Source organism: Heterocephalus glaber, unplaced genomic scaffold, assembly GCF_053883595.1.
Source record: "Heterocephalus glaber isolate CG9 unplaced genomic scaffold, H.glaber_assembly_v1.0 deba00001060, whole genome shotgun sequence".
In the NCBI taxonomy this organism is placed as follows: Eukaryota; Metazoa; Chordata; class Mammalia; order Rodentia; family Bathyergidae; genus Heterocephalus; species Heterocephalus glaber.
Window position 1 is genome coordinate 675,293 of NW_028258185.1, and position 25,535 is coordinate 700,827.

Consider the following 25,535-nt stretch of genomic DNA (forward strand, 5'->3'; position numbering starts at 1 on the left):
TTTGCTGTCTCTAGGGCATCATAGAGGGAGGAGAAAGTAGACCTAAAGGACTAAGTGATTCTCCCAAACACACAAACACATTTGCATACACACACACACACACACACACACACACCCCCTATTCCAAGTAACATTCAGCAAGTAGTTTAAGAAGAAATAAATTTAAAACACATCAAACAGATCTTCACAACTTGGTCCCACTATTGCCTTTCACTCCAGAATTTGGGATAGAGGAAAGGGGTATCCTTAAGCACCTTAGGTTGCTTCTCCCTCTCTCTTCTACTTCTCATTACCCTCCGTTCTAAAATTTGAATAAATTGCCTGGGAAGAGTTTCACCAACTGCCCTCCGCCAACCATCTTCCAATAAACAAGCAAAAAATTGAGCAAGCCTAGCTTAGGGCTTGATCTCCAGGACCAGACTTATTTTGGAGCCTTTGGCTTGAATTAATTCTTCAAGTAATCCAAGTTAGTTTTTTCCCCCCTTCTTCTTCTTAGCCATAAGGAAATATACATACATATACACATACATATAAACATACATACATATATATATATTTATTTATTTATCAGTCAGAGAGCCTTGTTCAGGTCATCCCCACACCCTGCCAGGACCTGGGAGGCTGTGGGAAGAGGGTTGGTCCTTGCCTCTTTCTGATTCTTTTCTCAACACCTGACTGGCCCATGAGAAAAGTTAGGAGAAAGCATAAAAGCCCATCATTATCTCCAGGCATCAGCCTTTGAGGCCTACCCATGCAGGGGGTGCTCTCAGGCCTCTGGCCTCTACTTCACCCTTTTCCCCAAGTCTAAACAAACAGAGAAGCCAATCCTGACAGGTCACTTTGCTGCTTCAGGATCATCAGCTCAAAACCTGTATCTTCTAAGGAGACTAGATTTCCAGGGACTATCATCCTCAATAGCTCATCCCAAAAGAGCCCTAAAAGAAGAAAACTTTTCTCTTTCCCACTCCCTAGACTTGCCTTCTAGTCTGCAGATTAAGCAGACCTACTTGACAGAAAGAGGAGAAAAAAGAGGAGAGAGGAACAAACAAAAAGAAGGGGCTGTGTCTAACTGTAGAAAAGTGGCTCCCCCACTTCACTGTAAGAATCCCCAGGTCTGGCTTCTCTGCAGACTCAAAAAGAAAAGAACAGGATAAATCACCCACCATCTTCCATATCCCTTATCCCAACCCCCTTGTAGGTTCTTCTAAGGCCATTGGAAAATTGGGAGTTGAGAGTTAAGCTTTGTGTGTTTGCTTAGAGTAAACTTAGGCAATTATAGAGAAGGTAGGATGTTACCAGGCCAGGAGGAAGGGGATGAAAAGAAACCATCAGACATTGAGGTAAAACTAATTCACATCCACTGGTTTATTATTGATCACGGGGCATTTCACACCGACACTAAAATTCTTTATTGCAAGTTTTACAATAATCAAGTAAATTCAGTCCAAAAACACAATAACCATGATGGGGGGTGAGGGGAGATTCTACCTATAGACTGCCTCTCTGAACTGAAAGTTCATTTTGATTTTCTTTTGGCTCCTCAAACTGAACAGCTCTGAGAGGCTCTCCAGATGCATTTAGCTTTGTCTGCTGTGCTCCCCCCTCCTCCCACCCCCCCACAATAATACAAAAGAACTTCATAGCTTTGTTCTCCTTAAAATGACTTCCCCCTCACTAACCTCCCCTGGTGCATTTTCAATGCAAAAGGCCTATGGAAAGAGGGGGTAAGGAGGAGAAGAATGATGAGAATTAGCTTAAAAATCTCCCTTTCCTTTTCTCTTTCCTCATCTCCCCTGAAATTTGCCCAAACCAGACCATTGCACCTTGCAATATATAATTTTTCCAGCTTTTTTCTTAAAAAATAAATTACCCCCCCAAATGGCCTTTAAAAAAAACCCAGCAGGTACCATGCTAAGACAACATCACATGCTTAAAAGGGTCCTTAATAGTGGAAGGGAGAGAAGGGGAGGGGGCTTGTTTATCTGTTTTGTCTGTTTGGAATTGACAAGGGAGGAAGCGGGAGGAAGAGAGAAAAGAACCAAAAAATATATATATATTAATTCTATAAATAAGAGTCAATTTGTGTGTGAGGGGGGGATAGGGCATGGGGTGGGGGCAGAGGTGTGAGTTATGTTTTATAACCTGGTGATGTCCTCTGCCCGTTGCTGCTCCGGCGGTGTGGCGCTCTGGGAGTGGTCTTCAGAAGTGCCCGGGGTGGCTGCCGAGAGGGTGCTGGGCCCAGCGCCGGCCGGGGGCGCTGACCTGACTTTGGTGTTGGGGAGTCGGTGGTCCTTCTTCCATTTCATGCGACGGTTTTGGAACCAGATTTTGATCTGCCTCTCAGAGAGGCACAGCGAGTGGGCGATCTCGATCCTTCTCCTTCGGGTCAGGTAGCGGTTGTAATGAAACTCTTTCTCTAATTCCAGGACTTGCTGCCGGGTGTAGGCTGTCCTCGAGCGCTTGGGCTCCCCTCCGTTATAATTGGGGTTCACTAGGAGGGAGGGGAGGGAAAAGCAAATAGTGGGGTTCAGAGGCAGCAGGCTCCCCCCCACCCTCACCCCATCCTCAGCTTTGAGGAACAGGAGGAGGGAGTGGTGGAAATAAAGTCATCAAGCTAAATGGGTTATAAAGAAGTTGAAGGAAGCTGGAGACTTTGTAGTGTAATAAGAGGGGAATCCTCATTGTAACGACACTGAATTATTTATGCGCCCTTAGAAAGCGAGCATAGTTTTCACACATACATAACAGATCGTAGCACATGGCTCGGACTGCCCAGAGTAGCTAAGCCATAAAATTTATGGGGGATGTAATTACCCATTCTCGCTCGTAAATCCAGTTCAATTGTGCTAACCCAGAGTCGCTCCTGGAGAGAGAGAGGGGGAAGGAGAGAAAGGAGGACGGGGCCGGAGGGGGCCGGGGAGGGTGGAGAGCGCCGGGGAAGAGGGGAGGGAGGGGGAGCAAAAAGCAAAGTTGCCTACCCGTGCTAACGTGAATTTTTTTCATCCAAGGGTAGACTATGGGTTGCTTGCTGGCGGCGCTGGAGGGATGGTCTGGGGCTGGCTGGCTGCAGGCTGGCGGGGCTGGGGACGGGGAGGCAGAGGCGCCTGAGAGAGGCGCCGGCTCGCAGAGCGGCTGCGATTTCTCGGGGTGGTGGTGGCCCGCCTGGGCCGGCCCGTGGCCTCGCGAATTGCCCGGCCCCTGGAGACTGGTGCAGCTATACTGGCGCTCAGGGTAGCTAGGGCGCGGAGGCGGTGGTGGGTACAGCTCCTGGTGATGATGCTGGAATCCCGATTCCCTGGTCCGGCCGTAATATTCCGGACTGTGTTCAGGGATGTAGCTATTTTGCGAATATTCTTCGCATGGAGGAAATTTCGGATCGATGTAGTTAGAGTCCATCAAATACGAGCTCATGATCATTAATTTCTGGAGTGGAAAATAATTTTTCTCGCTTTGTCGTTTTTCTGCTCCATAAAGCCCTCCTACTAGCTAGCGACCCTGTAAAGTTACTTTCACCATGTGACTCCGCCGGCCAATCACACGGAGCAACCCAGTCCCCGGATAAGGAACCGAATCGCTTTATTCAAAATGTATCCAATTTTTTGTGTGTGTGGTGGTGCTGCTGCTGGGGGGAGGTGATGAGGGGATGACTGGCAGGGGCTAAGATGCCCCCCAGTGCACACCCTGCCAGACTGACAGCCCTCCCCTGCAGAAGGAGATGGGAAGCTCCCAGCTTCCCCTCCAAAGCCTGGGCACTGGGGGGCTGTCGGAAGTCTGTTCTTCAGCCCCCGCCCAGGGTCTCCTCTTCGGCCTCCAGTGGGCCTCGAAGGCCTTGGCTTCAGAGCTTTTCCAGCGGTTTCCCTTCATGGCGATCCTGTTTCAGTCTGAATAGGTCACCGGGCAGCGCCCCTCTTTCGCAGGAAGAGGAAGTTGAATGAGGACTGGAGTGGAGGTTGGATGGTGAGGCCCCCCCCCCGGCTGAGCCGAGGAGGCTGGAGAGCCCCCCCACATCCAAGGATCCCAAAGTCCAGCCCCCTGTCCCCTACACACTCACCCAACCCTCTGGCCATGGGGCAGGAGAGGCAGGGTCCCAGCTGGACTGGGCAGGTAGAGGCAGCAGGATGCAAATGATTCTGACGTCATTTCTGGAGGTCTAGGGGTTGAGCCCCCTCTGAAGAGAGACAGGAAGTGGTTGGCAAAGCAGAGTTTAGGAGTCTTGCCCTCCCCTCTACCCACTGGCCCTTCCAGCCCCAGCCCGGAAGCAGAGAATCTCTTCTACTGCTGGCTCAGGTTTCCATTCTTCCATGCTGCCTGGCCTGTTGATTTCTGACAAGGACCTCCCATATTAGCTCCTAAGGAGTTCTGCAAAGAGGACTGCTCTGCTCTTAGTCAGTGCCTTGTGATGTTGCCTAGCCAAGACCCTGAGAGTTCACCTTTCCCCATTCTCACAGAGGGTGGACCTAGCAGAGAGGAAGGCCTGTCTGGGTACCGCCGGCTAGCTTAAGGCCAGATACTGTATCCATGTAACACGTGTGTTTACATGTAAACACGTACTCCCAAGGGCCAGCTCCAGGCTGCCTTCCAAAAAGGAGGGGTGAGGTCACCCAGCTGGGGAGGCAGAGGAGGCCTTGGGGGTCTCCAGTGTCTTCCTGTCCCTTCCCCCCTTCTGCAAGCCATTCACAGGCAAACCATGATGGGGGTGTCAGGGCCATGGGGGGGCGGTGAGGAAGGGCTGCTTTCCCAGTCCCCCTCCCTGAGCTAGAGGTGGCCACGTCATGCCACCAATTCCAATTAACTGATCTCTCATAACTCAGAGTTGGAGAAGGTAACAGAAGGGAAAGCCCAGGGAGGGAGCCGGGTCCCCTTGTTGTACTTGATAACAATTATAGTTTAAAATCATAGCTTGCCGGGGCTCGGCTATATTTTACTTGATAACAATAAAAGTGACACATAAAGTTAACTGTTTATGTTTTATTTATTAGACTAAATCTGCCAGCGGTGGTAGGAGCGCTTGCCTCATCGCTACAGCTTTTATAGGGCTGTAAAACGTCATAAATCAGTCTCTCTCTCTCGGAATCGCCCGCACTCTTTGTGTCGGCGGCAGTGCAGGGCTGGCGGCCGCTGGCTGCCTGCTCCCTCCTTTCCACGAAAAGTCTTAATGTGATTTTTCCCTCTGATTTTATTATTATGATCGCCGCCGTGATTAGTCAATCTACCTTTAATTCGCCGCCCTACGTTGCCTCCTCCCAGCCCAGCCTGGTTGACACTTGAATAAGTACCTTTTAAAATGGCATAACAACTATTTGAGGGTTTAATTAGAACATCTGCAATTAAGGGAATGAGGAGAGGAAAGGGAAAAAAATAAAGCCCTTGTGAGAGGGAGACTGAAGGCAGGAGATTCCCAACCTTCTCTTACTACCTTTGGGATATAGAAGTGGGTCCTCACTTCCAAATTAGTGCTCACCCTGAGGGCTGGAATATGAGGGAAGCTGGGCCAGGGGTGAGGCCCAAAGAGACCAAGTGCCCACCTGCAACCCTGGCTGCCTTTCCTGCTGCAGTGCTCAGGCTTCTACCCCAGCCTGGGTGCACTAGGGCCACTGCCCAGTCCCACAGGGCCCTGCCCCCCCCTACTCCCCACTGGCTGAGGGAACCTGGGTGCCCTGGGGGTCAACCATCTTGTAGGAGATCCCCAAACTCCCAAAGTTGGTGGAGAACCTTTGCCCACTTGTACCTGGACCTTCTTAGTGTGAGAACTGGCTGTTTTGTAGGAAGAGGAACTTGTGGCTGTGAGTGAGGGGGAGGCAGCTGTTTGGTTGATGGTGGTGGGGAGTCCTCTGAAGGTTTTTTGTAATTGTTGGTGGTAGGGATGGGTTAATTACAAGTTGCTGGGAGAGGGCCGGAGAAAATCACTACTGAATCCTGAACTGAACTCTGAACTGTGGCTCCAGACTGCCCCACGGGGAGGTCCAAATCTCCATGGAACTTTGGTAAAGTGAGGGTAGGGTTGGTAGAGTGGGCAAAACTCTTCCAGCCCCACCCCTGATCTCCCTTCTGGGCCAGGCACCTTGATGTGGCTGTCCCACCCTATCCCAGCCCGAGAATATTCTCTTCCACACCTGGGAAGGTGGGCTATCTACTTGGCTCTCCTCCTAGCCTTTACATCTGCCTTTACCAACGCTGCTCCCTGCCTAAACCCTCTTTTCTTTAATCTTCACCCTCCTGGATTTATTAGGGTGCCTTTCCAAGACATCACCCACCATACCATCCCCCAACCCAGGTTTTTAAGCTCCTGCAGGTAGGTTGAGAACACCTTCTTGGGCTAGTATGAGTGAATAGACACAGAGGCTTCAGGTGCCTCCCACTGAATATCAAGTCTGGCTTTGACTATTAGTGTTAACAAATATATATGCATACATGCTATAAATATTTATTAAAATATTAAATGTTCCTTATATGGCTATAAATATGTGGAGTTCTTATTCCAGGCTAATTCAAAATGAATATCCAGAAAATGACGCCTAGGAGATTCCCCCAAATGTGTCCACACTCATCTACATCATTTACCAAAAAAAAAACAAAAAGAAACCCAAAACAAAAAAACAAAAGCTCTGGGCTCCTATAGCTTAACAGAAAGGAAGATGCCTATCACATGGATAAAATACCTCATCACACATACACATGCAAACATTTACCTGGATATTATTATAAGCATGGAAATAAAATCCTTTCAGAGGGCTCTTGCACTCAGCAATGGCTTACTTGAGATGGGGAGGGGGTACTAAAGCGGCTCTCACGTGTGATGAATCCTTGTATCTGGTCCTGTCTTCTTTTGTGCATTCCCATTCCCCTCCTGCCTTGCCAGCCCAAGGACTTCCACCTCTGCTCTGTCCTTCACCTCGCTCTGCCCAATTTTATTTTATATTTTCTCAGACCACCTTTTCCAGCATCCAAATGCTCTCCGCACACAGCCCCACACCCCATCTCCTTTCTAAATCTCGATCTGGTTTCTCTTTCGGAAACATGTTTCAGTACAAAGCGCTTCCCTTCTGACACCACTGAAGAAAAATATGTGTCCATTGTGTGTGAGGCCTTATTGTGCCCAGATTACCATACTGACCGTTGGATAACCCATATTCCTCCCCTCCCCAGTAACAAGCTGCTGGCTGAGATCTCAGCGGCTCCACAGATTCTGTGCTGCATTAAAATCTCACCTCTCACACTCCCTGGATTTTCTAAGGGAGAAAAATAAATGGGAGAACCAATTCAGGATTTGGAGAGCAAAGAGAAGGAAAATAAGGATTATTCTATTTCCCACTCTCCCAAGTGCAGGGTTTTTTTTTTTTTGTATATGTATGTGTGGATGTTTTGTGTTTTGTTGTTAGTGTTGTTTTAGGGATTAAAATTGCAGCATGTCTCCTTTTTTTCCCTCAAATAAATTGACTTTTGGATGTTATGTAATCAGGCAATTCATTTCATTTTGATTTTTTTCTCCCTCAGGCAACTTGAAAACCCCAAACTAAAACAATATTCTTATACCATTTTTTCTTTTGTGTATGGATGAGTGTGAACATAGATATATGTGTGTTTTTGTCCTTTTCTAATGCCAGCAGGCAGGGCTAATGTATGCAAAAGAATATGCAAATGCTTAATTGATTTTTTCTTAAATCTCTTGTCAGTAAAAGTAATGAATTGGTCTAAAATGATTTTAATAACCCGAACGTGTCACCAGAAAATACTCAACCTTTTTTTTTCCCTCCTGGAATGGCTTATAGTCTCAAAAAAGCAATCATGGAATGTTAATTTGCCCCCTTTAAAATATTAAAGATGAATTTCTCTTGTTTGTTCGGAGATCATAGGCAAGGTCCGCTTGTGGATTTCCCCTGCCTTGCCTTGCCTTCCTTGGAATTCAATTTTCCTCAAATCTTGTTTAAAGTGGCTTTTTAAAAAGTGGCCGCATTTTAATATTGGTTAGACAGAGTGACCTGCATTTCACCTCGGGTGTTTGACTTGTTCCAATAGGTCACTGCCATGGGGTTATTGATGGGGAAACTCCATTGAAATTTGTCTCTTCGCAAATGGCCTTTAGATCTTCCAGCGAGTTCAATAACTAGTTATAATGTGGAAGGGGAAAAATGAAGGCCTTGGGCTAACGAATTTGATGTTTCATTTTTATGCTGGAGAAATTGTTAGTTAGACATTGGGTTCCCCACCCCCTTCTCTGCTCATCCCAGCCTCACTGCCCTAACACTCCCATCCAATGGTGCTGGATTATTATCCCCTCTAAAGCTTGGATTGGGGTGCCTCTTTCTCTCTTTGATACAAGCTTTACTTTTTCTTATGAATACTGTTGTTGCTATTGTTGTTGAAAATTCGGACTCGTGGATGTTGGAGGCTTGCTGTGCTGGAGATTTGAAACCTGAACTTTCTTTTCAGGGGGAAGACTTTTACTTTTAAAGGATCCTTAATGTGGCTTCAAAATATCTAGAAATTAGGCTGGCCTTAATTTACAGAGGGCTCCCTGGCTTGGGCTCTTTGGCTTGGGCTCCCAGAATTGAGGAGAGGAAAGGAGACTACAAACACCTGGGGGTCTATGGGGGTATCTCAAGGTACCCTAATCTGTTCTCGGCCTGTGAGCTGGCAAAGACCCATGGAATTAGGCACCCAGGACCAAGGAAAGCGGAGGATGAGAAAGGCTAAGGGGAGAGGAAAATTCCACGGAGGAGGGAAGGGAATCTTGAGTCCCCTCGAGGGTCAGAGTCAGAATACAGGAGAATTGGTTGGGTAACCACTTGCCAAACTCTGAACTCTGCTCCTTCACAATAACGGTTCTCCTGGAAAGCCCAGTGCCCTAGGGCTGCCTTTTGGTAAACTGCAGGGAACAGAGGAAAATGATAGAGACTAGTGGAGATACTATCCGGTCCCTCTTTTTCTAGGGTGCTCAGGAGCGGGAAAGGAAAGTGCAAAGGAAGGGGGAGGATATTTATTTTATTCTCCCCAGCCACAGCTAAGTTGGGGAGCCCTTGACTTCTCCAGAGAAGTCTCTGGGAAAAGGGACTGCAGAGCGCAGTCTCTGGCGGCTGACCCAGCCATACCAGATCATTACCATTATTAACCTCAGTACTAATAAAAAGACCTTCCCCTCAGGAAACGGAGAGACGTGTGTGCCTTATTTTCTCTTCTTCCAGGCACTGCGCCTTCTCCTTCTCTGCCTACAAGGACCCTGTTTGCTCAGCCCAAAGTTTCCCCTTAAATTAAAGAGCTCACCAGCCTCTCATCCCCTTCTAAGCCTGTCTCACAGGTCAGAATCTTTCCTGCTTGCCTAGAATCCTGGGTTGGAGGGATAAAGACTGAAAGAAATATGTAAATGCCTGAAACTAGGGTGCTCCTTCCCTCCCTCCCTCAGACCCCTCAAACCCAGAAGCAGCATCTCGGTGCCACCTGGGTTTTAGACAAACTTGCCTCGGCACGGTAAATACGTGGCACCACTGGGATCTGGGGAGCAGCCTTCAACTGCGACTTCGCGTCTCAACCCCATAAAAATGGGGAAGCTGGAGAAGCGGCTATTGCTGGCTTCAGAATCCGGCCTGGGAGAGGGCACACAGTCTGCTTTTCCCGGCCAAGCAGGAGTCAATAGCGATCTGTTACAAACTTCTCGGCAGCTTTGCCGCGCGCTCGGCCGGGCCGGGCAGGCGGGCCAGCCAGGTCCCCACGCTGCTCTCCCGCCTCAGCCCGGCCCGCACCTTGGCCGCCTCCTCCGAACAAGGACCCCCAGCCTCGGGCCTCGCCCCTTCCCTGTTTTAATTACGTGATTGATTTTCGCTTGGGCCGCTTCGGGATGCCTCTGCTTCCGACTGTTTAAATCTTTCGGTTCCCTTTTTGTATTTCGAGTCCTCCAGATGCGCTGTGATTCCAAGACGACCCTGGGGCGCGTGGCCTGAGAGCAGTGCGCGGCCTGGGTCGGGGTCCCCGGCCGCCTCGCCCTACTTTCCCACGAAATGGCCTCACCACGGAATCCGATACTCGCCCGGAGTGGCCAGGTCTGCAGCCGCCCCTCGGCGCGGGACTCAAACTGTGGTCCTGCCCATTCGCTTTTCTGAATTATGTTGTGCTCCATTATTCTTTGATAGCATGTTCCCTCCTTGGGTTATCACTTCGTGCCTGGCTTCGGAGCCGGTCTCTCTGCCTTTTTGTGATTTTGTCTTCACCCAAATAAAGTGTGTATTCAAAGGTCTAGATTGAGACCCCAGGAAGCCCAAGGCTCACAGGGCGCTCAGGCCCCGTCCCTAAACACCTGGGCCTCGCGCTGGAGGCCAAAAGCGCCAGGAGAAGCAAATTCGGCCACAACTTTACGTCACTAAGCGCCAGTAGGACCGCAGGGCTGGCGGTCCTGGCCGCAGCCCCTAACCCGCAGGAGGCCGTCGGATCAGATTTTCACTCCACAGCCTCAGACAGAGGCCCCCTCACCCTGGCAGCCCCAGCAGGCACCCAGCACCCGGCAGGAGCCTTGGGGGTGGCTTTGAGCTCTCACAACCAGGAACACGATGTTCAGCCCCCTCCACAGCAGGGACAGGTGAGCCGAAAGAGAAGGTGTTTACTTTATGAGAGAAGTGAATTTAGGGTAGGGGGAGGTAGGGAAGACAAAAATAAAGAATAGGACCCCCTTCTCTCATCGTGGCTAGCCTCTTTTCCTTTCTCTCATCTGGAAGGTGAAACTCTTTTCTTCCCCAAACTGCTGGCTTCATGCTTAATCTCTCATTTATTTGCACCTAATAAATACTCCTCTGCTTATTCTCCCATGTCCTGTTTATTCATTCTTTGATCCTTTCTAAGGAAGTAGCAATGAGTTGCTAGTAACCATATATATTATGTGTATATATATATATATATATATATATATATACATATATACACACACCCAATATAATATATATACCCCTCAGGGAGAAGAGGGGGTTGAAAAGTCTTTCTCATTGAGGAAGTTCAGCAAAGCTCCAGTTAGTCACAACCTTCTCCCTGTTCCTTGACCTACAACACCCCAGTTCCTGCCCCTAACCCCTTCCCCCACAGCAATGTTGCTGGTTAAATAAGAGTCCGCCTGCCTTGCTATTAGGATTCTGGAGACGTTGGCATCTGTAGCAATCATTAGTCAAAGCTGCAGAAGCCAAAGGAGCCGAGAGTTGGACAGAAAAAATCTTGGAAATGATATACAGGAGCTGAGGAGGCATCAATCCCAGCCGATAAGAGCGAGGCGCCACGAGGGAGGCGGCCCACTTAATTGGGCTCTGGGCACCAAGAACAACTCGGGAAGTGACACCTACTGGTTGTGCCTTGACCCTGGCATCGTTGGGCCCCACAGAAATAGTTGGGTCTTAAACACCCTTTTCTCCAAATTTCAAAAAAAACCCTGTTAGGTGTGCGTGTGCGTGTGCGTGTGCATGTGTGTGTGTGTGTGTAGACCTACAAGCCTCTCACCCTGCAAGCCAAGAGGAACTGTGAAGTGGACTCTCCCCTTCTCCGCTCCTTATCTTTGGTGGCTGCTTTGGGAAGTACTGCAAGTTGGGGAGTCTGGGCTGGGATCTCAGGTCACAGAGACTGCCAGGAGGTAGGCTCTAATTTCTAGAGTGGGTTTTCAGGGAGTAGGTAACTCAGTTGGACTACAGATGGAGACAGCCTTGTAAATAGCGATGGAATCATTTTCTTTAATAGACAAAATATCCAAAATATATTCATTCCCTACCCCCATTCACTGGATATTTTTATAGATCAGAGAGACAGAAGGAGACAGAGAGGTATGGTAAGTTTAATTTCTAGAGGGAGACCTACGGCCCTACATACAGATATATGCATTGTGAACTGTCTCTAAACATGTTCAAACACTTCAAGTTTTTAGAAAGCCTTCAATGGCTATAAACATCTCCAAATAGGTAGCATCAGTATGTGGCTATTTATAGGGTAGGACCCTTGAATAAATCTAGATAAAAATTTCAAAATAGAGATTGAGCAACACATGCTTAATTCTTTCCAGCTGAGAAAAAAACCTCAAATATTCATTTAGATGTTTAGAGAGAGCAATACCAATATATCCCAGCATATATATGCAACTATTATAAAAGGATTGGTAGGTAATGTGCATACAAGAATCAGAGCACTGTTATGTTCACTATGGATCTATAAATCTGAAGATCAATAAATCTGCATTTAAATGTGGAACAGAAGGGGTGTGAATCATATAGCCTCATGTAGACATAGAACAATCTCTAAATACATTTTCACTCTAGGAGACCTCAGCTTTCTATAAAGATGCATGTGCTTGCCTGGTATCTTAGGAATGGGGAAGATTCTCTGGTGTTTGTGAGTTTGAGGTATTCCAGCCCAGTCCCACAGTTCAGCAGGGAGAGACCTGAAGGGCTCAGGATGTCTTTTGGGAGGGGAAGAAGGCTCACTATCATTACAAAATGGAGCCATGAAAGTAAAACATATTTGGTTTGGAGACAGCTTGGTAGACAAGATATGGAAAGCCTGTAAGCTTTAACACACACCTGCACCCACCTTAACTGCATGAAGCCCAGGCACAGACTGCAGTTTCCTCTATTCTCATGGAGCTAGATCAGGTCTCTTACATGCCCCACTCCCATCTCCTCTAGTTTGTGACTTTCATGAGCTCTCTCCCACATCTCAGTTCCTGCTTATCAAGAAGGAGTCTGGGGCTTGGTTAAGAGGTAATAGGGAGAAGGAAGCCCCAGAAGAGAGGAGAGCCTGTAGGAATCACGATACCTATAGTCAGGCTCTGAAGCTATTTACCTTTCAGATTAGTTCCTTTCTGAGTAAGGGGTTGAAGGATTAGGGTCTGCGTGGGCCAAAGATGAAAAATTGCAATTTTTATATCCGGAACTTTGAACAAGATCACCAATTGACTCTTCTTATTGGAGCCAGAGGATTCAGGGGACTCTCAAAATACCCCCATCCTTTTTTAAAAAAAGAATTTCTCCTTTGGTTTGCTTGGGAAGGTAGGCAGGGAGGGGCTTCAGATGGGTTTGGGGAATGCAATCCAATTTAGCTGGCCAGATTAGGGGAGAGTGATTTACAAAGCAAAACCTCAGATGCTACTTCCTGAGAAGTCTCTAGATCAAAACAGCCTCCTCTAGGTGTTTATGACCCCATCTCAACTCCCAACAGGAAAAGCATCCTCAATAAAACCCTGGCTCATGCCCCCATCCTCTACTCAGGGGAGGGGGTATGACACACAATCTGAAATGAGGGACCTGACCCTTCCCTTGTTCCCTTGTTCACACGTGAACACACACACACACACACACACACACACACTCTCATAGTTTTCCTAAGGTTGACTATTTTAAAGAGTATTTCCTAGAAAAAATTTTCCCAAAGTCTGAACAAAGAAGCAGCCCTAAGGGGTTTAGAGTTTGCATCTGCAACAGCAAAAAAGGGGCATTCAATCACATAAGGATCTTGCCCTCTGGTTTCTCCCTGGCTCTCCAGCTCTACACAATTCAATCTGGGCAAGCAGGACATTGAGGGTTACCAAGAGTTTGGATTCTATGAAGGTGTTCCACTTTTCAAACCCAAGGCTTGGAGGGTGGGGGTGGGTGGGGAGGACAAATGGCTTCTAGCCAGGGCTGATGGGAAGAATGGAGTGGGAGAGGATTGGGAAGTTGGTTGGAGGCTGGTTTACTGTTCCTAGCTCAGGCTTCTCACCCTCACCACTATGGAACCTTATGTAGACACCTACACAGATCCTTTCTCATATTCAGGTATCTTGGTATTCAGGCAGAGGGGATAAGGGAACTAAGGATCTTTAAAGGATCCCAGGAAGTGAGCCCACACATTCCATTCAGCTCCCATGGGGCCACAGATCATGGTAGAACTAGGGAAGTATCCTGCTCCTGTATCCCAGCATCCCCAGAGCCTTTTATGCAACCTCTATCATAGCTTCTAGAGGTGTCCTTAGAATTCTGAGCAAGGTCCTGGATGACCTGGTTCAACCCTCCTAAGACCCACATTATATGTGTACGCACACACACACACACAAGTTCCCTTTTGTCCCTCTCTAAGCCTTAGGTATGGGAGAGGGAGATGAATCCCAGGGTTCCATGGGGCTTAAGGACAAATATCTCTGTCACTATAGTTCCTGGGCCCAGACCCTTCCTGGCTTTTCCTTGAGCTCCTGGGGCCCCGTGAAGGCAGCCAGGGTGATTTATTAGGACACATCACTAAAGGTTGTAAGAACCCAATAAAGCGAGTATGTCTGACTTGGCCCTCTAACAGCAGAGTCTTCTCCTTATGTTGAATCCCTAACCCCAAAAGCCCTAACTTGATTCCAAGTTTTCTTTCTTCTCCATTTCCAAAGCCTTCAAGGGCTATAGTTCCACCACAGAGCAGGCTCAGAAGGATGGTACTTGTTCCCACAGCAAAAAGGGCACAGAGTTAAACCTGGGACAATGATATTTCAGCACTCACACCCCCAAAACAGTGCAAAGCAGTTTTAGACAGAGAGGGACACAGATACAATTTACTTGGGCATTAAAAGTAGTTGAGGCACTCTGAAAAATTTCTCTTCCCAGTGCCCATGTGGACAGACTCAACCCCATCCTAGCCCAGTCTTTCTTTCCTCACCCATGATGGGATCTGGTAAGCCCAGGGTGAGAGGTCTCACTGACAGGGAGAGTTGGTCTCAGACAAAGCTACCTATCATACCCTCCACCAGGGAAAAATGAGTATGTGCTTTAATTCTAACTCATAAAAGAGGCAAATGGAGCAGTGTGGTTGAAGGTGGCTTGGGAAGTGGGATCCCAATGATTTCTGAGAAGATCTGTTTTCTTTCTGGCTTCTCCTGCTAATCTTTCTTACCTGGCCTGTGACATTGTCCTCAACACTCCTACTCAAAAGACAAACAAGCAGGGGAGTGTTTACAAAGCCCTGCCCAAAACCAGCTATTCCTCCCACCCCTACATCCTATCCTTAATGCCTTCAGATGAAGGCTTACAGGTCTAGGTAGCATAGCCCATCAGAACTCCTGCTCTTTAGGTTAAGGAGTGAAGAAGATCACAAGAAGGGGTGGACAGGGGCTGGGGGCAACTAAGCAGAAAACTACCCTGGAATAAAGCTTTGGAGAGGGCAGGGAGAGAATGCCTGGGTCTGGATTAAGCAGGGTATGGGCTCAGGCCCCACCTAGTTGTTCAGAAAACACAAGTATTTCTGGCACACATACACATATTCTTGTGCTATCAGATGCTCTTGCTCAGAAAAAATTTCTTTCCCATTGCTTCTCTGTTCTGACCCAAGTAAACACAAAACCAAAATCCACACTTTCAGTGGGCTGTGTCTCTGATAACTTGGCCAGGACACATATCATCACCTAGTCTCTCATAATACTCATATAAATGGAGGATGAAGAAGCTGGGCATGGTGGCACATGCCTGTAATCCCAGTACTCAGGAGGCTAAGGCAAGAGTCTCTCTGTGAGTTGGAGGCCAATCTGGACTACATAGTGAGTTCAGGGCCAGCCTGAACTACATAGAGAGACTGTCTCACAAAATAAAATAAAAGTAAAAATTTAAAATAAATGCAGAGTGAAGCGGGTCCTGATCCTTTGTGTCTACTCTTTACCTTTCTCTTAACTGGCTCAAAATTATTTGACAAACTAGAGGTACCAAACATGACTATCAAAAACAACCTCTACTTTGGTTCCCTTCCTCAATCATGCTTGAGACAGTTTTATAAAGCTAGTGGTTCCTGGAGAACTTCCCAAAAATAAATTAAAAGGGGTCTCCTCTAATTGCCAGGCTTGTTCTCATGAGGATCAGAAGAAAATGAAAACTTCTAAAAGGTAAGTGTATGGAGAGTAATGTTAGTCAGAATTTGAATTCAGGGCTATAGTTCACATTTGTACTATAGCCTAATTTAGAGTTCTTTTCTCTAAAGTGCAGAGAATTGGACAGGATCACAGTGGCAAACATGAGGCTACTCTAGATGATGCTTCCACAACTTCAGATCTCTGTACAACTGAGATAGACCTTGGCATACGACTTTGTTAAAAAAACAAGGACACATGGGCCGGGGATTTAGCTCAGTGGTTCCGTCGCTTGCCTTGCAAGCGCAAGGACCTAAGTTCAATCCCTGGTACCAAAAAAAAAAAAAAAAAAAAAACAAGAACACAAGTCCAAGATGACTCAGAGCTGGTCCAGGGGCAGAGGGAGGGGGCTAGAATACGCTCAGGATCACTCCTCCCTCTGAATCTGAGATAGGGCAAATCTAGGAGGTGAGGGAGTAGAGAGAGAAGGGAGGAAGAAAGAAGAAAAATGGAGGGGAAAAGCAAGACATAGAGACCCAAATACTTTTTGCCCATTGGTTGATGGGGGTCATGTGTCCTCATACAGAGAGCATTCCTGATTGGTTGCTTGACTTCTTCTAAGTTAAAGACCCAGGAGCACAGTTGGCTGTCTAGGGCACAGCTGGCTTCTGATTGCCTGCCCATCCCCCTCCTCTCCAGAGATCTGAGATTAGGTAGTGGCAGTGGTGATCAAAAATCTCAGGTCCCTTTTGTGTTTTTCCTGTTCCCAGGTGAAACCTGAAAAACAGTAAAAAACTGACCCGATTCCAAGGCAAATTATTTGAAAGGAAGGAAGCTCTATTGTTTCAGGAAGAGGGGATGAGATTTGAAAGAAACTTTTGAGCCTAAAGAACAGAAAAGGGGGTCAGGAATTCATTGAATGCCTCAAGAGACAGTGTGTAAATTTGTAAAACATACAGCACCCTCACACACCCTCCACACAGAAAGGAAATGGGACTAAGATCTGCCTGGGGTCAAGGAGCATGGTGGAATCTAGCTAGAGTGTGGGACTTTGGCTCTGGCTAAATTCCTGGTTAAAGACCACTGGACTCTGCTAGGGCCCTGAGGAGGCTGGAGGGAAGGGCTAGAGTCAAGTTATAGACCAAAGGAAACTCCCATCTCCCTGATGCTTGGATTGATAGGAAAGTTTCTAGAAATCTTTAAGATCACAGACTGGTGGGAAAATAGAGTTGAGGAGGGCAGGTAAAGGGGAGAGGAGAACCTGAGAGTTTTTTTGAATGAACTGTTGGAAAAAATCATCCAGGATCCTAAGGCTTCCCAGGGAAATAAGGGTGTCTGGGAGAAGGCTGAGGGAGGCCACATCTTGTCGGAGGACTGAGGCCTGAGATCAGGGAGCCCTACACTCCTTACAAAGAAGCTTGGCTTGGACTCCCTTTTTCTTTGGGCCTCTGTCCTTCCTGAGTGGACCTGATCTATCTTTCTCTACTTGTTTCTTTCTTCTTTAGTCCTTGGTTTGGGAGGCCTGGGTGGTGCTAATAGCATGTCCTCTCCATTCCTCAACTGCACCTCTCCGCAAGCAGACACCAAGACCCTTTCACCCCAAGGAGGCCTCCTGTACAGGAAATTGTCCCCTTTGCTCCCCTTCCCTTTCTAGCCCTGATGAATCCCTCCCAGTTCACAGGGGACTGAATTCACATCACTTTCCTGGCTTAGCTCCCTGTGAAGGTGCTGTGCGCAAAGGGAGGGGTGTCTGCATTCACAGATGTGGAGGACACTGTACCTCCCATGCCCAGTTCCTCTCCTGCTCCTACCTAGAAACCCAAAGGCTCCCCACCTGAGAACTGCCTCCCCTTACAGTGCACACATTGAACCTTGCTAGCTCCATCCCCTAGAGGCCACTCTGTCCTCTGGTTGGGAAGCTTTCCCAGCCTAGCAAACACTGCATCGACTCCCTCCTCCCATGTCCAGTGAGCAGCACTACACTCACAGAAAGAGCCCTGTAGACCTCCTGGGGCCTACTTTTAGCCAAGGCAAGGAAGACCCCACCAGCTAGGGGCAGGGGGAATCAAAAACCACAATGGCCCCTACAAACTAAGACCTCAGATTTTGGAGACTGAGAAGCTACCCACTACCCCTGCCTAATGGTGCGCAGGAGAGGAGAGACTCTGGGGCCAGTCCAAGCAGGAGCCTGTGTACTCTGCAGCTCCAGAGGGCTCCTTCCCTATCTTTCTCTCCAGCTTCCTCCTCTGCCTGGACTCTGGGCCACTGGCCAAGGGCTGAATTGTTCCCCTCCCTGGAACAGGGGACCCTAGGGAGGCACTTTGCACTGGTCTAGAGTTTACACATTCCTACAAATACCAAACACCCATGTCTCTGCCTCAGGCTTTCTTCCTGATTGAGAGATCTTGCAGAGATCTAAAGAGCCAAGGGTTCTTCCTGCACAAGCTGACTTGGAGTCAGAGGGAATAAGGAGTAGAGGGAGGAGGCCTGGTCTGAGGAGTCAGTTCCCCCATCTTCCTAATTCCCAGCAGCTTCTTCCCTTCTCCCATCCCTGCCTGGGGAGGCCTAGCGAGGCTTTTCCTTTTTCCCCTTAATGAGTGGGAATTACCTTCTCTCAAGGGGTGAGGTGGAAGTTAGGTAAATGGAAGGAAAGGTCTCAGAAGGGGAGAGAATTAACTTACAGCGTTCGCCTGGGATTCATTTTCCAAGATGTAACCTCTCTCACCATCATCCCCAGCGCCGTAATCCCCTCTAACTGCCAGGCCCTCTGTCCTAGCATTAAACCTCACCAGCAGCTGCGTGGCTGGACAGTTAAGATTATATATGATGTAAATATATTGTGGGTTTGTCAGCTCTCCCTACACCATAAAACTTGGTTTAATGACATCACGTGGTCCCCCAAGAGCCACTCAGGGGCTTGCCTTCGGGCCATTCACATAAATAACCTCCAAAACTTTCAAACTCCTAAATTCACATAGAAGCTGTGCCTATTTCTCTAATGCTCAGTTACACTAAAAAGCCCTCGTGCTGCTCCTTTGCCCCACCCCCACACCCCCTTACAGGGTGGGGAGGAAGGAGAGGATGGATCCTTATTTATTTACTTACTTATTTCCATAAGGACCTGTCGCCTTCGAGGTCGTGTTGATATTTTTTTTTCTTCCTATTTTTTCCTTCTCTCTCCTCTAAATGCTCAGAGTGGGCCGTGTCCCCTCTTCCCACTCCCCCGGGGAAGGTAAGTCATGCTTCATCCCCTTCTTTCTTGCTGCCAGAGTGGGTGGGATCCAGGGCAAAATGGAAAGGCAAGCTTCACGGTCTCCTTGGGACCCAGAAGGCCTACCACTTACCGCCCCAGTGCAATGCCAAACCCTGGTTCTTGGAGATTGTGTGAAGAGGCTGGCTGGCGGGTGGGACAGCTACTCCTAGACACTAAGCAGAAGCTTCTGTTCTTGGAGAGATCAAGGGTCTGGGCCTCACCCGCCCCCAGCGCAGGGGAGTATTTCTGGGGCCTCTGGCTTGAGTGCTGCTGCAAGGCTCCGCTGAAGCTGAGGCTGAGCCTGGGAGCAGGCCTGCAGACTGTGACAGGAGGGAGGAGAACAAGTAGGCACAGCAGAGTCTTCCCAAGCCTGGCCCAGCCTAGTCAGTTCTTCAGCAACTCGGGGAAAGAGAGGCCCAAATCCTGCTGGGAGGAGCAGTCAGTGCACAGCAGGGCTGCTGCACCTGGCCCGGCAGGTCTGGTCAGCCTTACCCCTTCCCAGGGAAAAGCCTTTGGTTCTCTTTCCTGGTCTGTCCCCTAGGGAAGAAGCAGATTTGGGAGGCTGGAGCGGGTGAGTGCTATGACACAGCCCCTTTCTTATTTAACTGGTACCCATTGGAGATGCCAGTGCTTCTTCATGCTTCACTGCTCGCCCAATAGTTTTACTCAGCATGGAGAAAAAATTAAAATAACTCCCTGAAGAAAATTACACATTTTATTTCAGAGAGGGTGGGGGAGAGATTGTAAGTTGGTGCCGGTGGGTTGGACTGACCGGCTTTGAGCAAGTTGAAGAGAAACACTACTGATGCCTTAACCTGGCCAGAGTTCAGTGTGAAGGGTAAGGGTGGTAGTCATGAATGCAGCTCAAAAACATGTCATGAGACCTCCTATGTGCTAAGTGTGGAGCAAGAAAAGGCTCTCAGGTCTTCTAAAAAATGATGGACAGGTAGCTTAGGCAGGAGGATAAGGACAGAGTCAGTCCTTATAATAAATCCAAAGAGCATCAGCATTAATAATCATAAATATTCTCTCTGCCCCTCCCCAGAACCACCCTGCTCCCTTTCCCTCTTGGCTGCTGGAGCAGCTACTAGCCCAGCTCCAGACCCCCACCCCAACAGTGTTGGGGGCCTAGGCTAGGCTCCAGGAAATCACCCCATTGTGGGAGGCAGGAGAGGAAATGCAGTAAAGTTTTATGGACCCTTCCCACATTTGTTTCTCCTGCAAAGTGCTTCCTCCCTCAGCCCATCCCAGGAGCCTGGAGCTGTGCAGAACAGAGTGGGCCTAGGCCAGCCTTAGGCACCACTTGAATTAGCTGCCTTTCTATGCTCCCAGTAGGTCACCCTCCCCCTCCAAACAAAATCTTAGGAACTGAGATAAATGATGGCAAACAGACATGACTCTGGCCTTGCTCTATGCAGTTCTCATCCCGGTTAATTTTCCTAGCCCTAGGAAACAGTCTGAACATTTCTGGCCAGGCAAGTGCCCCCAGCAGATTGCTCTCCCTGCTCCCCTCTCCCCTGATATCTTAGCTAAAACATACCTTGCCATCTCCTTCAAGCATTGTACCTCCAAGCAGTACCAACTTTCTCTAGGGGATGTTACTGGGGCCAAATGAGTCCCTAGACTGAGGGCTCAGCCCTCCCTCTGTGTCTAGTAAGGCTCCTTCAAGGAGCACCTAGTCCCAGGAGAGAGTTTCAGAGGCCCAAAAGGCCTGAGTCTGAGCATGCACCATGCACAGCGGAGCCACTGGTCCTCACATGTTCGGTCTGGCACGGAGTGGAAGCTACTGCCAGTCTAGAAACTTCAGATACCTTGGACGCCACAGCATAGCTCGGGAAAAGCCAGTACAAGAGGCCTGTGCCTTCCTCTTTCCCCCAAAACCCTTTTTGGAACCAAGAATCAGAAAAGGAACTCTATTTCACCTCCCTCTTCTTGCTGCCCCTAGAAACGCTTAAAAACATTTTCTTTTAAAGGGGAGGCTTACAGATTTTGGCCCTCATCCTAAACCTCACAACCCATTTAGACACTTACTCAATCATGCCCTAAACAGACAGGAGCCACTGCATCTTTAATTCTGTTCTCTTTTTGTCTTTATTTGATATGACAAAATATAGTTTCAGGAAGGACCTGGAGTCAATAAATAGTTGGGCAACAGCGACGGGGCAGCAGGGCAAGAAAGTCATGGCAGGAACTATGGGACAGCAAGGAGCCTCTAGGACTATTTGCTGGGGTCCAAATGGCAGGAAGCCCCAATAGCTGAGCTAGCTAGCAGGCTGGGGCTGCGGGCCTGAGAGGGCATGCAGCAGGCGAGGGCTTGGGAGGTTCCCCGACTTAGGGTAGGGGAGAATATGTGGAGAGGATAGGGCAAACACAGGGGCCCTAGGCCCATATTCAGTCTTCTCCCTTTTTCATATGCAAATTGTTAATAAATGAAGACCAAGTTTAGTCACTATGAGGAAGCACCCCAGTCTGGCAAGGGATTCTGCCAGGCACAAGCACTCTCTCCTGCCTGTGGCCGCCCGGCTCGCCTAGCCAGAAACAAAAGAGTGGGAGTCTGGAGGCTGGGCCCACCTTAACTCAGGCAGGCCTGAGGGACCAGAGAGGTGTTCCAGGCTGAGGTTATTCCAGCACTAGCCTATGGTGCTCCAGCCTTCTGGGAAGGCCCAGCAGAGGTTACCCTGGGCCTCAGGTGCCCAGTTGAGCTAAGCTGAACTTTGCTGAGCTGAGGGGAGACAGGCAGAGAGGGCAGCCTCGGGGAAACCCTGGGTCAGTGGGGGATGCAGAATACCAAGGAAAAGCGCTTTTGTCTGTGAGGCCTGGGAGCCAAAGCTCTAGCTCCTGCCCCCACCCCAAAATATATAGAGAGAAAAACCCGAAGAGGAAAGGCGCAGGGACCGAGCCCGGTTGGGGTGCTCTCCATGGGCTTTCCTGCTGCCTCTAAAGAGCCTCTTTGCTTTTCATTTTGGAATCTTTCTTCCACTTCATCCTGCGGTTCTGGAACCAGATCTTGATCTGTCTCTCGTTGAGACATAAATTGTTGGCGATCTCTATGCGCCTGCGGCGAGTGAGGTAGCGATTAAAGTGGAATTCTTTCTCCAGTTCCAGAGTCTGGTAGCGCGTGTAACTGGTTCGGGACCGCTTGCCGTCCGTCTCTGGAACATAAATCCCCCCAAGCCAGGAAGGGGTGAATAGCGTGCAGCGCCCCAGCATCCCACCCCAGTCCCAGGCCCCCACCCGCGGCCAGAGGGAGAGGCAGCGCCGAGAGACAGGCCCGGCAGGCCGCAGCGGGCGGGCCAGCCCAGCCGAGCCCCAGGAAAGGCGCCTCCGCCCAGGCAGGAAACTTTCCAACGCGGCCTTCACTCAGCAGCCGGAGGGCTGAGGGGGGGTGGGGGGAAGAGGGAGACCCAGGCTCGGACCGAACAATAAGCACTCTCGAGATCCGAGCACTGGGGACCCCCCTCCCGCCCCTCCCGAGTCGCTGGAATCCTCCGGAGCCGCGAGCGACGGCCGAGCGGGCTCCGCAGGGGAGGGAGGAGGGAGCCGCGGGGGGATCCCCGCTCTGGAGACCCGCGCTCCTCACCCTTCAGATCCCTCTATTTTTTTAACTCCCTCCCTCTCCCCCAAAAATTGAATATTGCCTTTTATACACGTTTTGTTCCTATGATCCAATTATGTCGTCGTAAATTTGGGCGCACACAGCCTCTAAGCCTTTTAGTGGACAGTTTTACGAGCCATTGATGCCTGGATCGTAAAATTTATGGCCGCAGGTTTTTTTTCTTTATTTGCCCCGCATGGCCTATAAAACCCAGGCGGACCCGAGCGCGCAAAATGAAGTCCTAAAGTTTACCGTGGCTCATGTGCAGTTTGGTCATCCACGGGTAAATCTGTGGCGGGGCCGGTGGCTGGCTCAGTCCGGCGGGCTGCCCTGTCTGCGCCTGCTCCTCTTTGATCTCCCCTCTGCTCTTAGCTCGCTCCTCCAGCGCCGGGCGAGCTGCCTTCTGACTGTACATCCCGGGGTTGAGAGGAGCCGCTTCGTCTCTGCCCAGAGCGTGTCCCGGAGCGGCCGCGGCGCTGCAGGCGGGGCGGTCGGGGTGAGCCCGGGGGTTGGCAGCCATGTCTACCCCGTGGAGAGAGTTGGAAGGCGCAGGCGGTGGGAAAGTGATGCTTAAATCCAATCCGCCGTAGCAGTACCTGGATGCCTGCACCTCTGAGGCCGATCCATAGTTCCCACAAGTTTGCATGTTATAGGCAGGGATATTGGGGCTCTGCTTATAGAATGAATTGGCTACGTAGGAGCTCATGTCGGGGAGGGCCCAAAAAAAATTTCTGCACCCTTTTTGATTAAGGGTGATTTGTGACTCTTTGAAGTTGAGGGGTTTTTTGTTCTCCAAAGTGCACAATTTATAGGTGGAGATATCTCTTTCTTTATCCTATGCGCTCTTCCCAAATAAGGGAGCCTTAAATAGAGTCACGTGACTCGAGCGGCCACTCATAAATTTGGCTTGATGACCTCCGGGAGGTTAGTGATGGAAGCCGGCGAAACGCATCTTGATATGTTGGCAAAGCCCAACCGAGGGGGAGAGGGAGTGAGACCGGGAGAGAGGGAAGGGGGAAAAAATGGTTCTTGGAATTGGGGGGTAGCCGGGACAACGAGCCCACAGCGACACCTGGTGCCAACTTGGAGGAATTGCGTCCTGATGCGCGGCTAGCCTTCTGGTGCCTGGATTTTCTATCCTGTGGAAAAAGTGGTGGTTGCTGCAAAGATTTCCTGGGCAGGCCTTTTAAATTCTACTTAAATTTGAGAAAAAGATGAGGCCTCATTTAGGATGTACAGAGATGCTTTTTGTAATGTATAGCCCGTTTTCCCTAACACCAGGGCCTGCTAAACTTCAAAAATGGCTGAGTAAAAATGCAGCCACTGCCCAAGTTGGAGAACCAAGTGTAACTCAGGTTCCTTAAACTAAAGGTTGAGATTCTTTGCCTCAGAGGGCCTAAGGCCCCGACACTGCTGAGAATGTGCCTATCAGTATGGGAAAGTGGACTCGGCTGGTGAAGAGGTAGACAGGATGCCCAAGAGGAGAGTTCCTAGGTGGGCACAACTAGACAGGGAGGTCACGAGGCTGACAGCACTGGCAGCTCTGGGATGAGCCTAGAGGTGAGGAGCCAGGAGGACTTGGCTTACTTCACTATGCCAGGAACCTCAGAGTGGCAATGGGCCATTTTTAAGTGCGTGTGTGTGTGTGCGTGTGTGTGTGTGTGTGTGTGTGTGTATGTACATGATCTATGCATGCATGTGTGTATCTAGAACCAGACACAATGGCATGGAAGACTGCTCTGCATCCTTGTGTGTGATCCTCATGTGGTACAGATGGTAGGTACTTTAGATAGAAAATAGATGTTACTTGAGGCCACAGAGAGGAACCTCCACAAATACTACATGAGCAGAGCAGAGGGAAAGGCCTGTTTGCACTCTTTGGGGAAAAGACTCCTAATCCAGGCTTTCCAAGAACCTGAATCCAGAAGGCAGAGAGCAATTTCTAAGCTTTTTTGGAAGCATGGAGAGGGCCTGGCTGGAGGTTGGGCAGGACAATCGCCTGGGCAACCATGGCAGCCTTCGGCCAGGGTCTCTGAAGGCCTTTCTCTTCCTCTCCTAGTCCCAGGTTTTACTCTTTCCTGGCTGCTTCTTCCCTAGATATCTCTTCTTCTGCCAGAAGAAGCGTCCCTCCCCGCTGGCTGGCGGAGGTGCTGGAGGGGGCGCTGGTGGGGATCTAGAGAGTCTGGAAAACTCTGGCGGATTTTTTTCCCCTCGGGGAGATCCTTTTACCACCTCTTCCTTAGGCTCACTCAGGTTTCTCTGGCTAGGCTCGGGAAGAGAAGGCCAGAGCTGAATGATAGCTAGGGTGATATGCTTCCCTCGCCCTCCAGGTTTGAGGAGAGAAAAGGAAAGAGCCAGACCGGCTGGGGCTGTAAGGAAGAAGGAATTTTGTCCCGGCCACGTCAGGAGTCCCAGCGCAGGCGAGAGCTCAGTTTCCAGGCTTTCTCTTTCGTGATGTCCTTGAATCAATCCCCGCCGAAGGACTCGAGTCGCACGGTCTTCTGTTCCCCTCCGCTCTGCGCCTCCGCCACGTTTGGAAACAGCCGGCCTGCGCGGGCCGGGGGGCCTTACTCGCGAGGCTCCCCTTCCCCAAGCTCCTGGGAGTGGGCGGGGGCGACCCTGGTGCCTGCAGAGTGCTTCTTTTCTGGCCTTTTGGGGCTCTGGGTTCGGAAGGCCAGGACCCTAGACTATCACTGGCAAGAAGAAAGGCCTGTGTGGAGCTTGGAGCCAAACCCGACCCGGGCTCCCCCCTCCCCACCCCCGCCCCTAACGAAATCCTAACCGGCCTTTTTTGCGGGTGTGAGCTGCTCGGGCGAACGGAGCCCTGAGAGGCCTCCCAGCCCCCCAGCGCGTTCACAGGAAGAGCCGGAGGCCGGGAC

At 49.6% G+C, this 25,535-nt stretch overlaps 2 protein-coding genes across 2 annotated transcripts; both read right to left on the bottom strand.

Annotated features, from left to right (window-relative positions):
• Positions 1-1,341: 1,341 nt before the first annotated feature.
• On the bottom strand, positions 1,342-3,417 carry Hoxc4 (homeobox C4). Its single transcript, XM_004872783.3, has 2 exons — positions 2,979-3,417; positions 1,342-2,491 (listed from the first exon to the last, which is right to left on the bottom strand). Exons 1-2 carry the CDS (start codon positions 3,415-3,417, stop codon positions 2,136-2,138), a joined length of 795 nt encoding a protein of 264 aa, XP_004872840.1. The 3' UTR covers positions 1,342-2,135.
• Positions 3,418-20,200: 16,783 nt separating this feature from the next.
• Positions 20,201-25,522, bottom strand: Hoxc5 (homeobox C5). Its single transcript, XM_004872782.3, has 2 exons — positions 22,909-25,522; positions 20,201-22,213 (listed from the first exon to the last, which is right to left on the bottom strand). Exons 1-2 carry the CDS (start codon positions 23,360-23,362, stop codon positions 21,999-22,001), a joined length of 669 nt encoding a protein of 222 aa, XP_004872839.1. The 5' UTR covers positions 23,363-25,522; the 3' UTR covers positions 20,201-21,998.
• Positions 25,523-25,535: the final 13 nt, after the last annotated feature.

What these genes read in the sequence shown, in the direction of transcription:
- Hoxc4 (XM_004872783.3), bottom strand. Translation starts at nt 3,417, where the DNA reads ATGATCATGAGCTCGTATTTGATGGACTCTAACTACATCGATCCGAAA. An exon ending in AAAAATTCACGTTAGCACGG is followed by an intron (nt 2,492 to 2,978) that starts GTAGGCAACTTT and finishes CCTCCCTCCTAG; the next exon opens with TGAACCCCAATTATAACGGA.
- Hoxc5 (XM_004872782.3), bottom strand. Translation starts at nt 23,362, where the DNA reads ATGAGCTCCTACGTAGCCAATTCATTCTATAAGCAGAGCCCCAATATC. An exon ending in CAAACTGCACATGAGCCACG is followed by an intron (nt 22,214 to 22,908) that starts GTAAACTTTAGG and finishes TTTATGTTCCAG; the next exon opens with AGACGGACGGCAAGCGGTCC.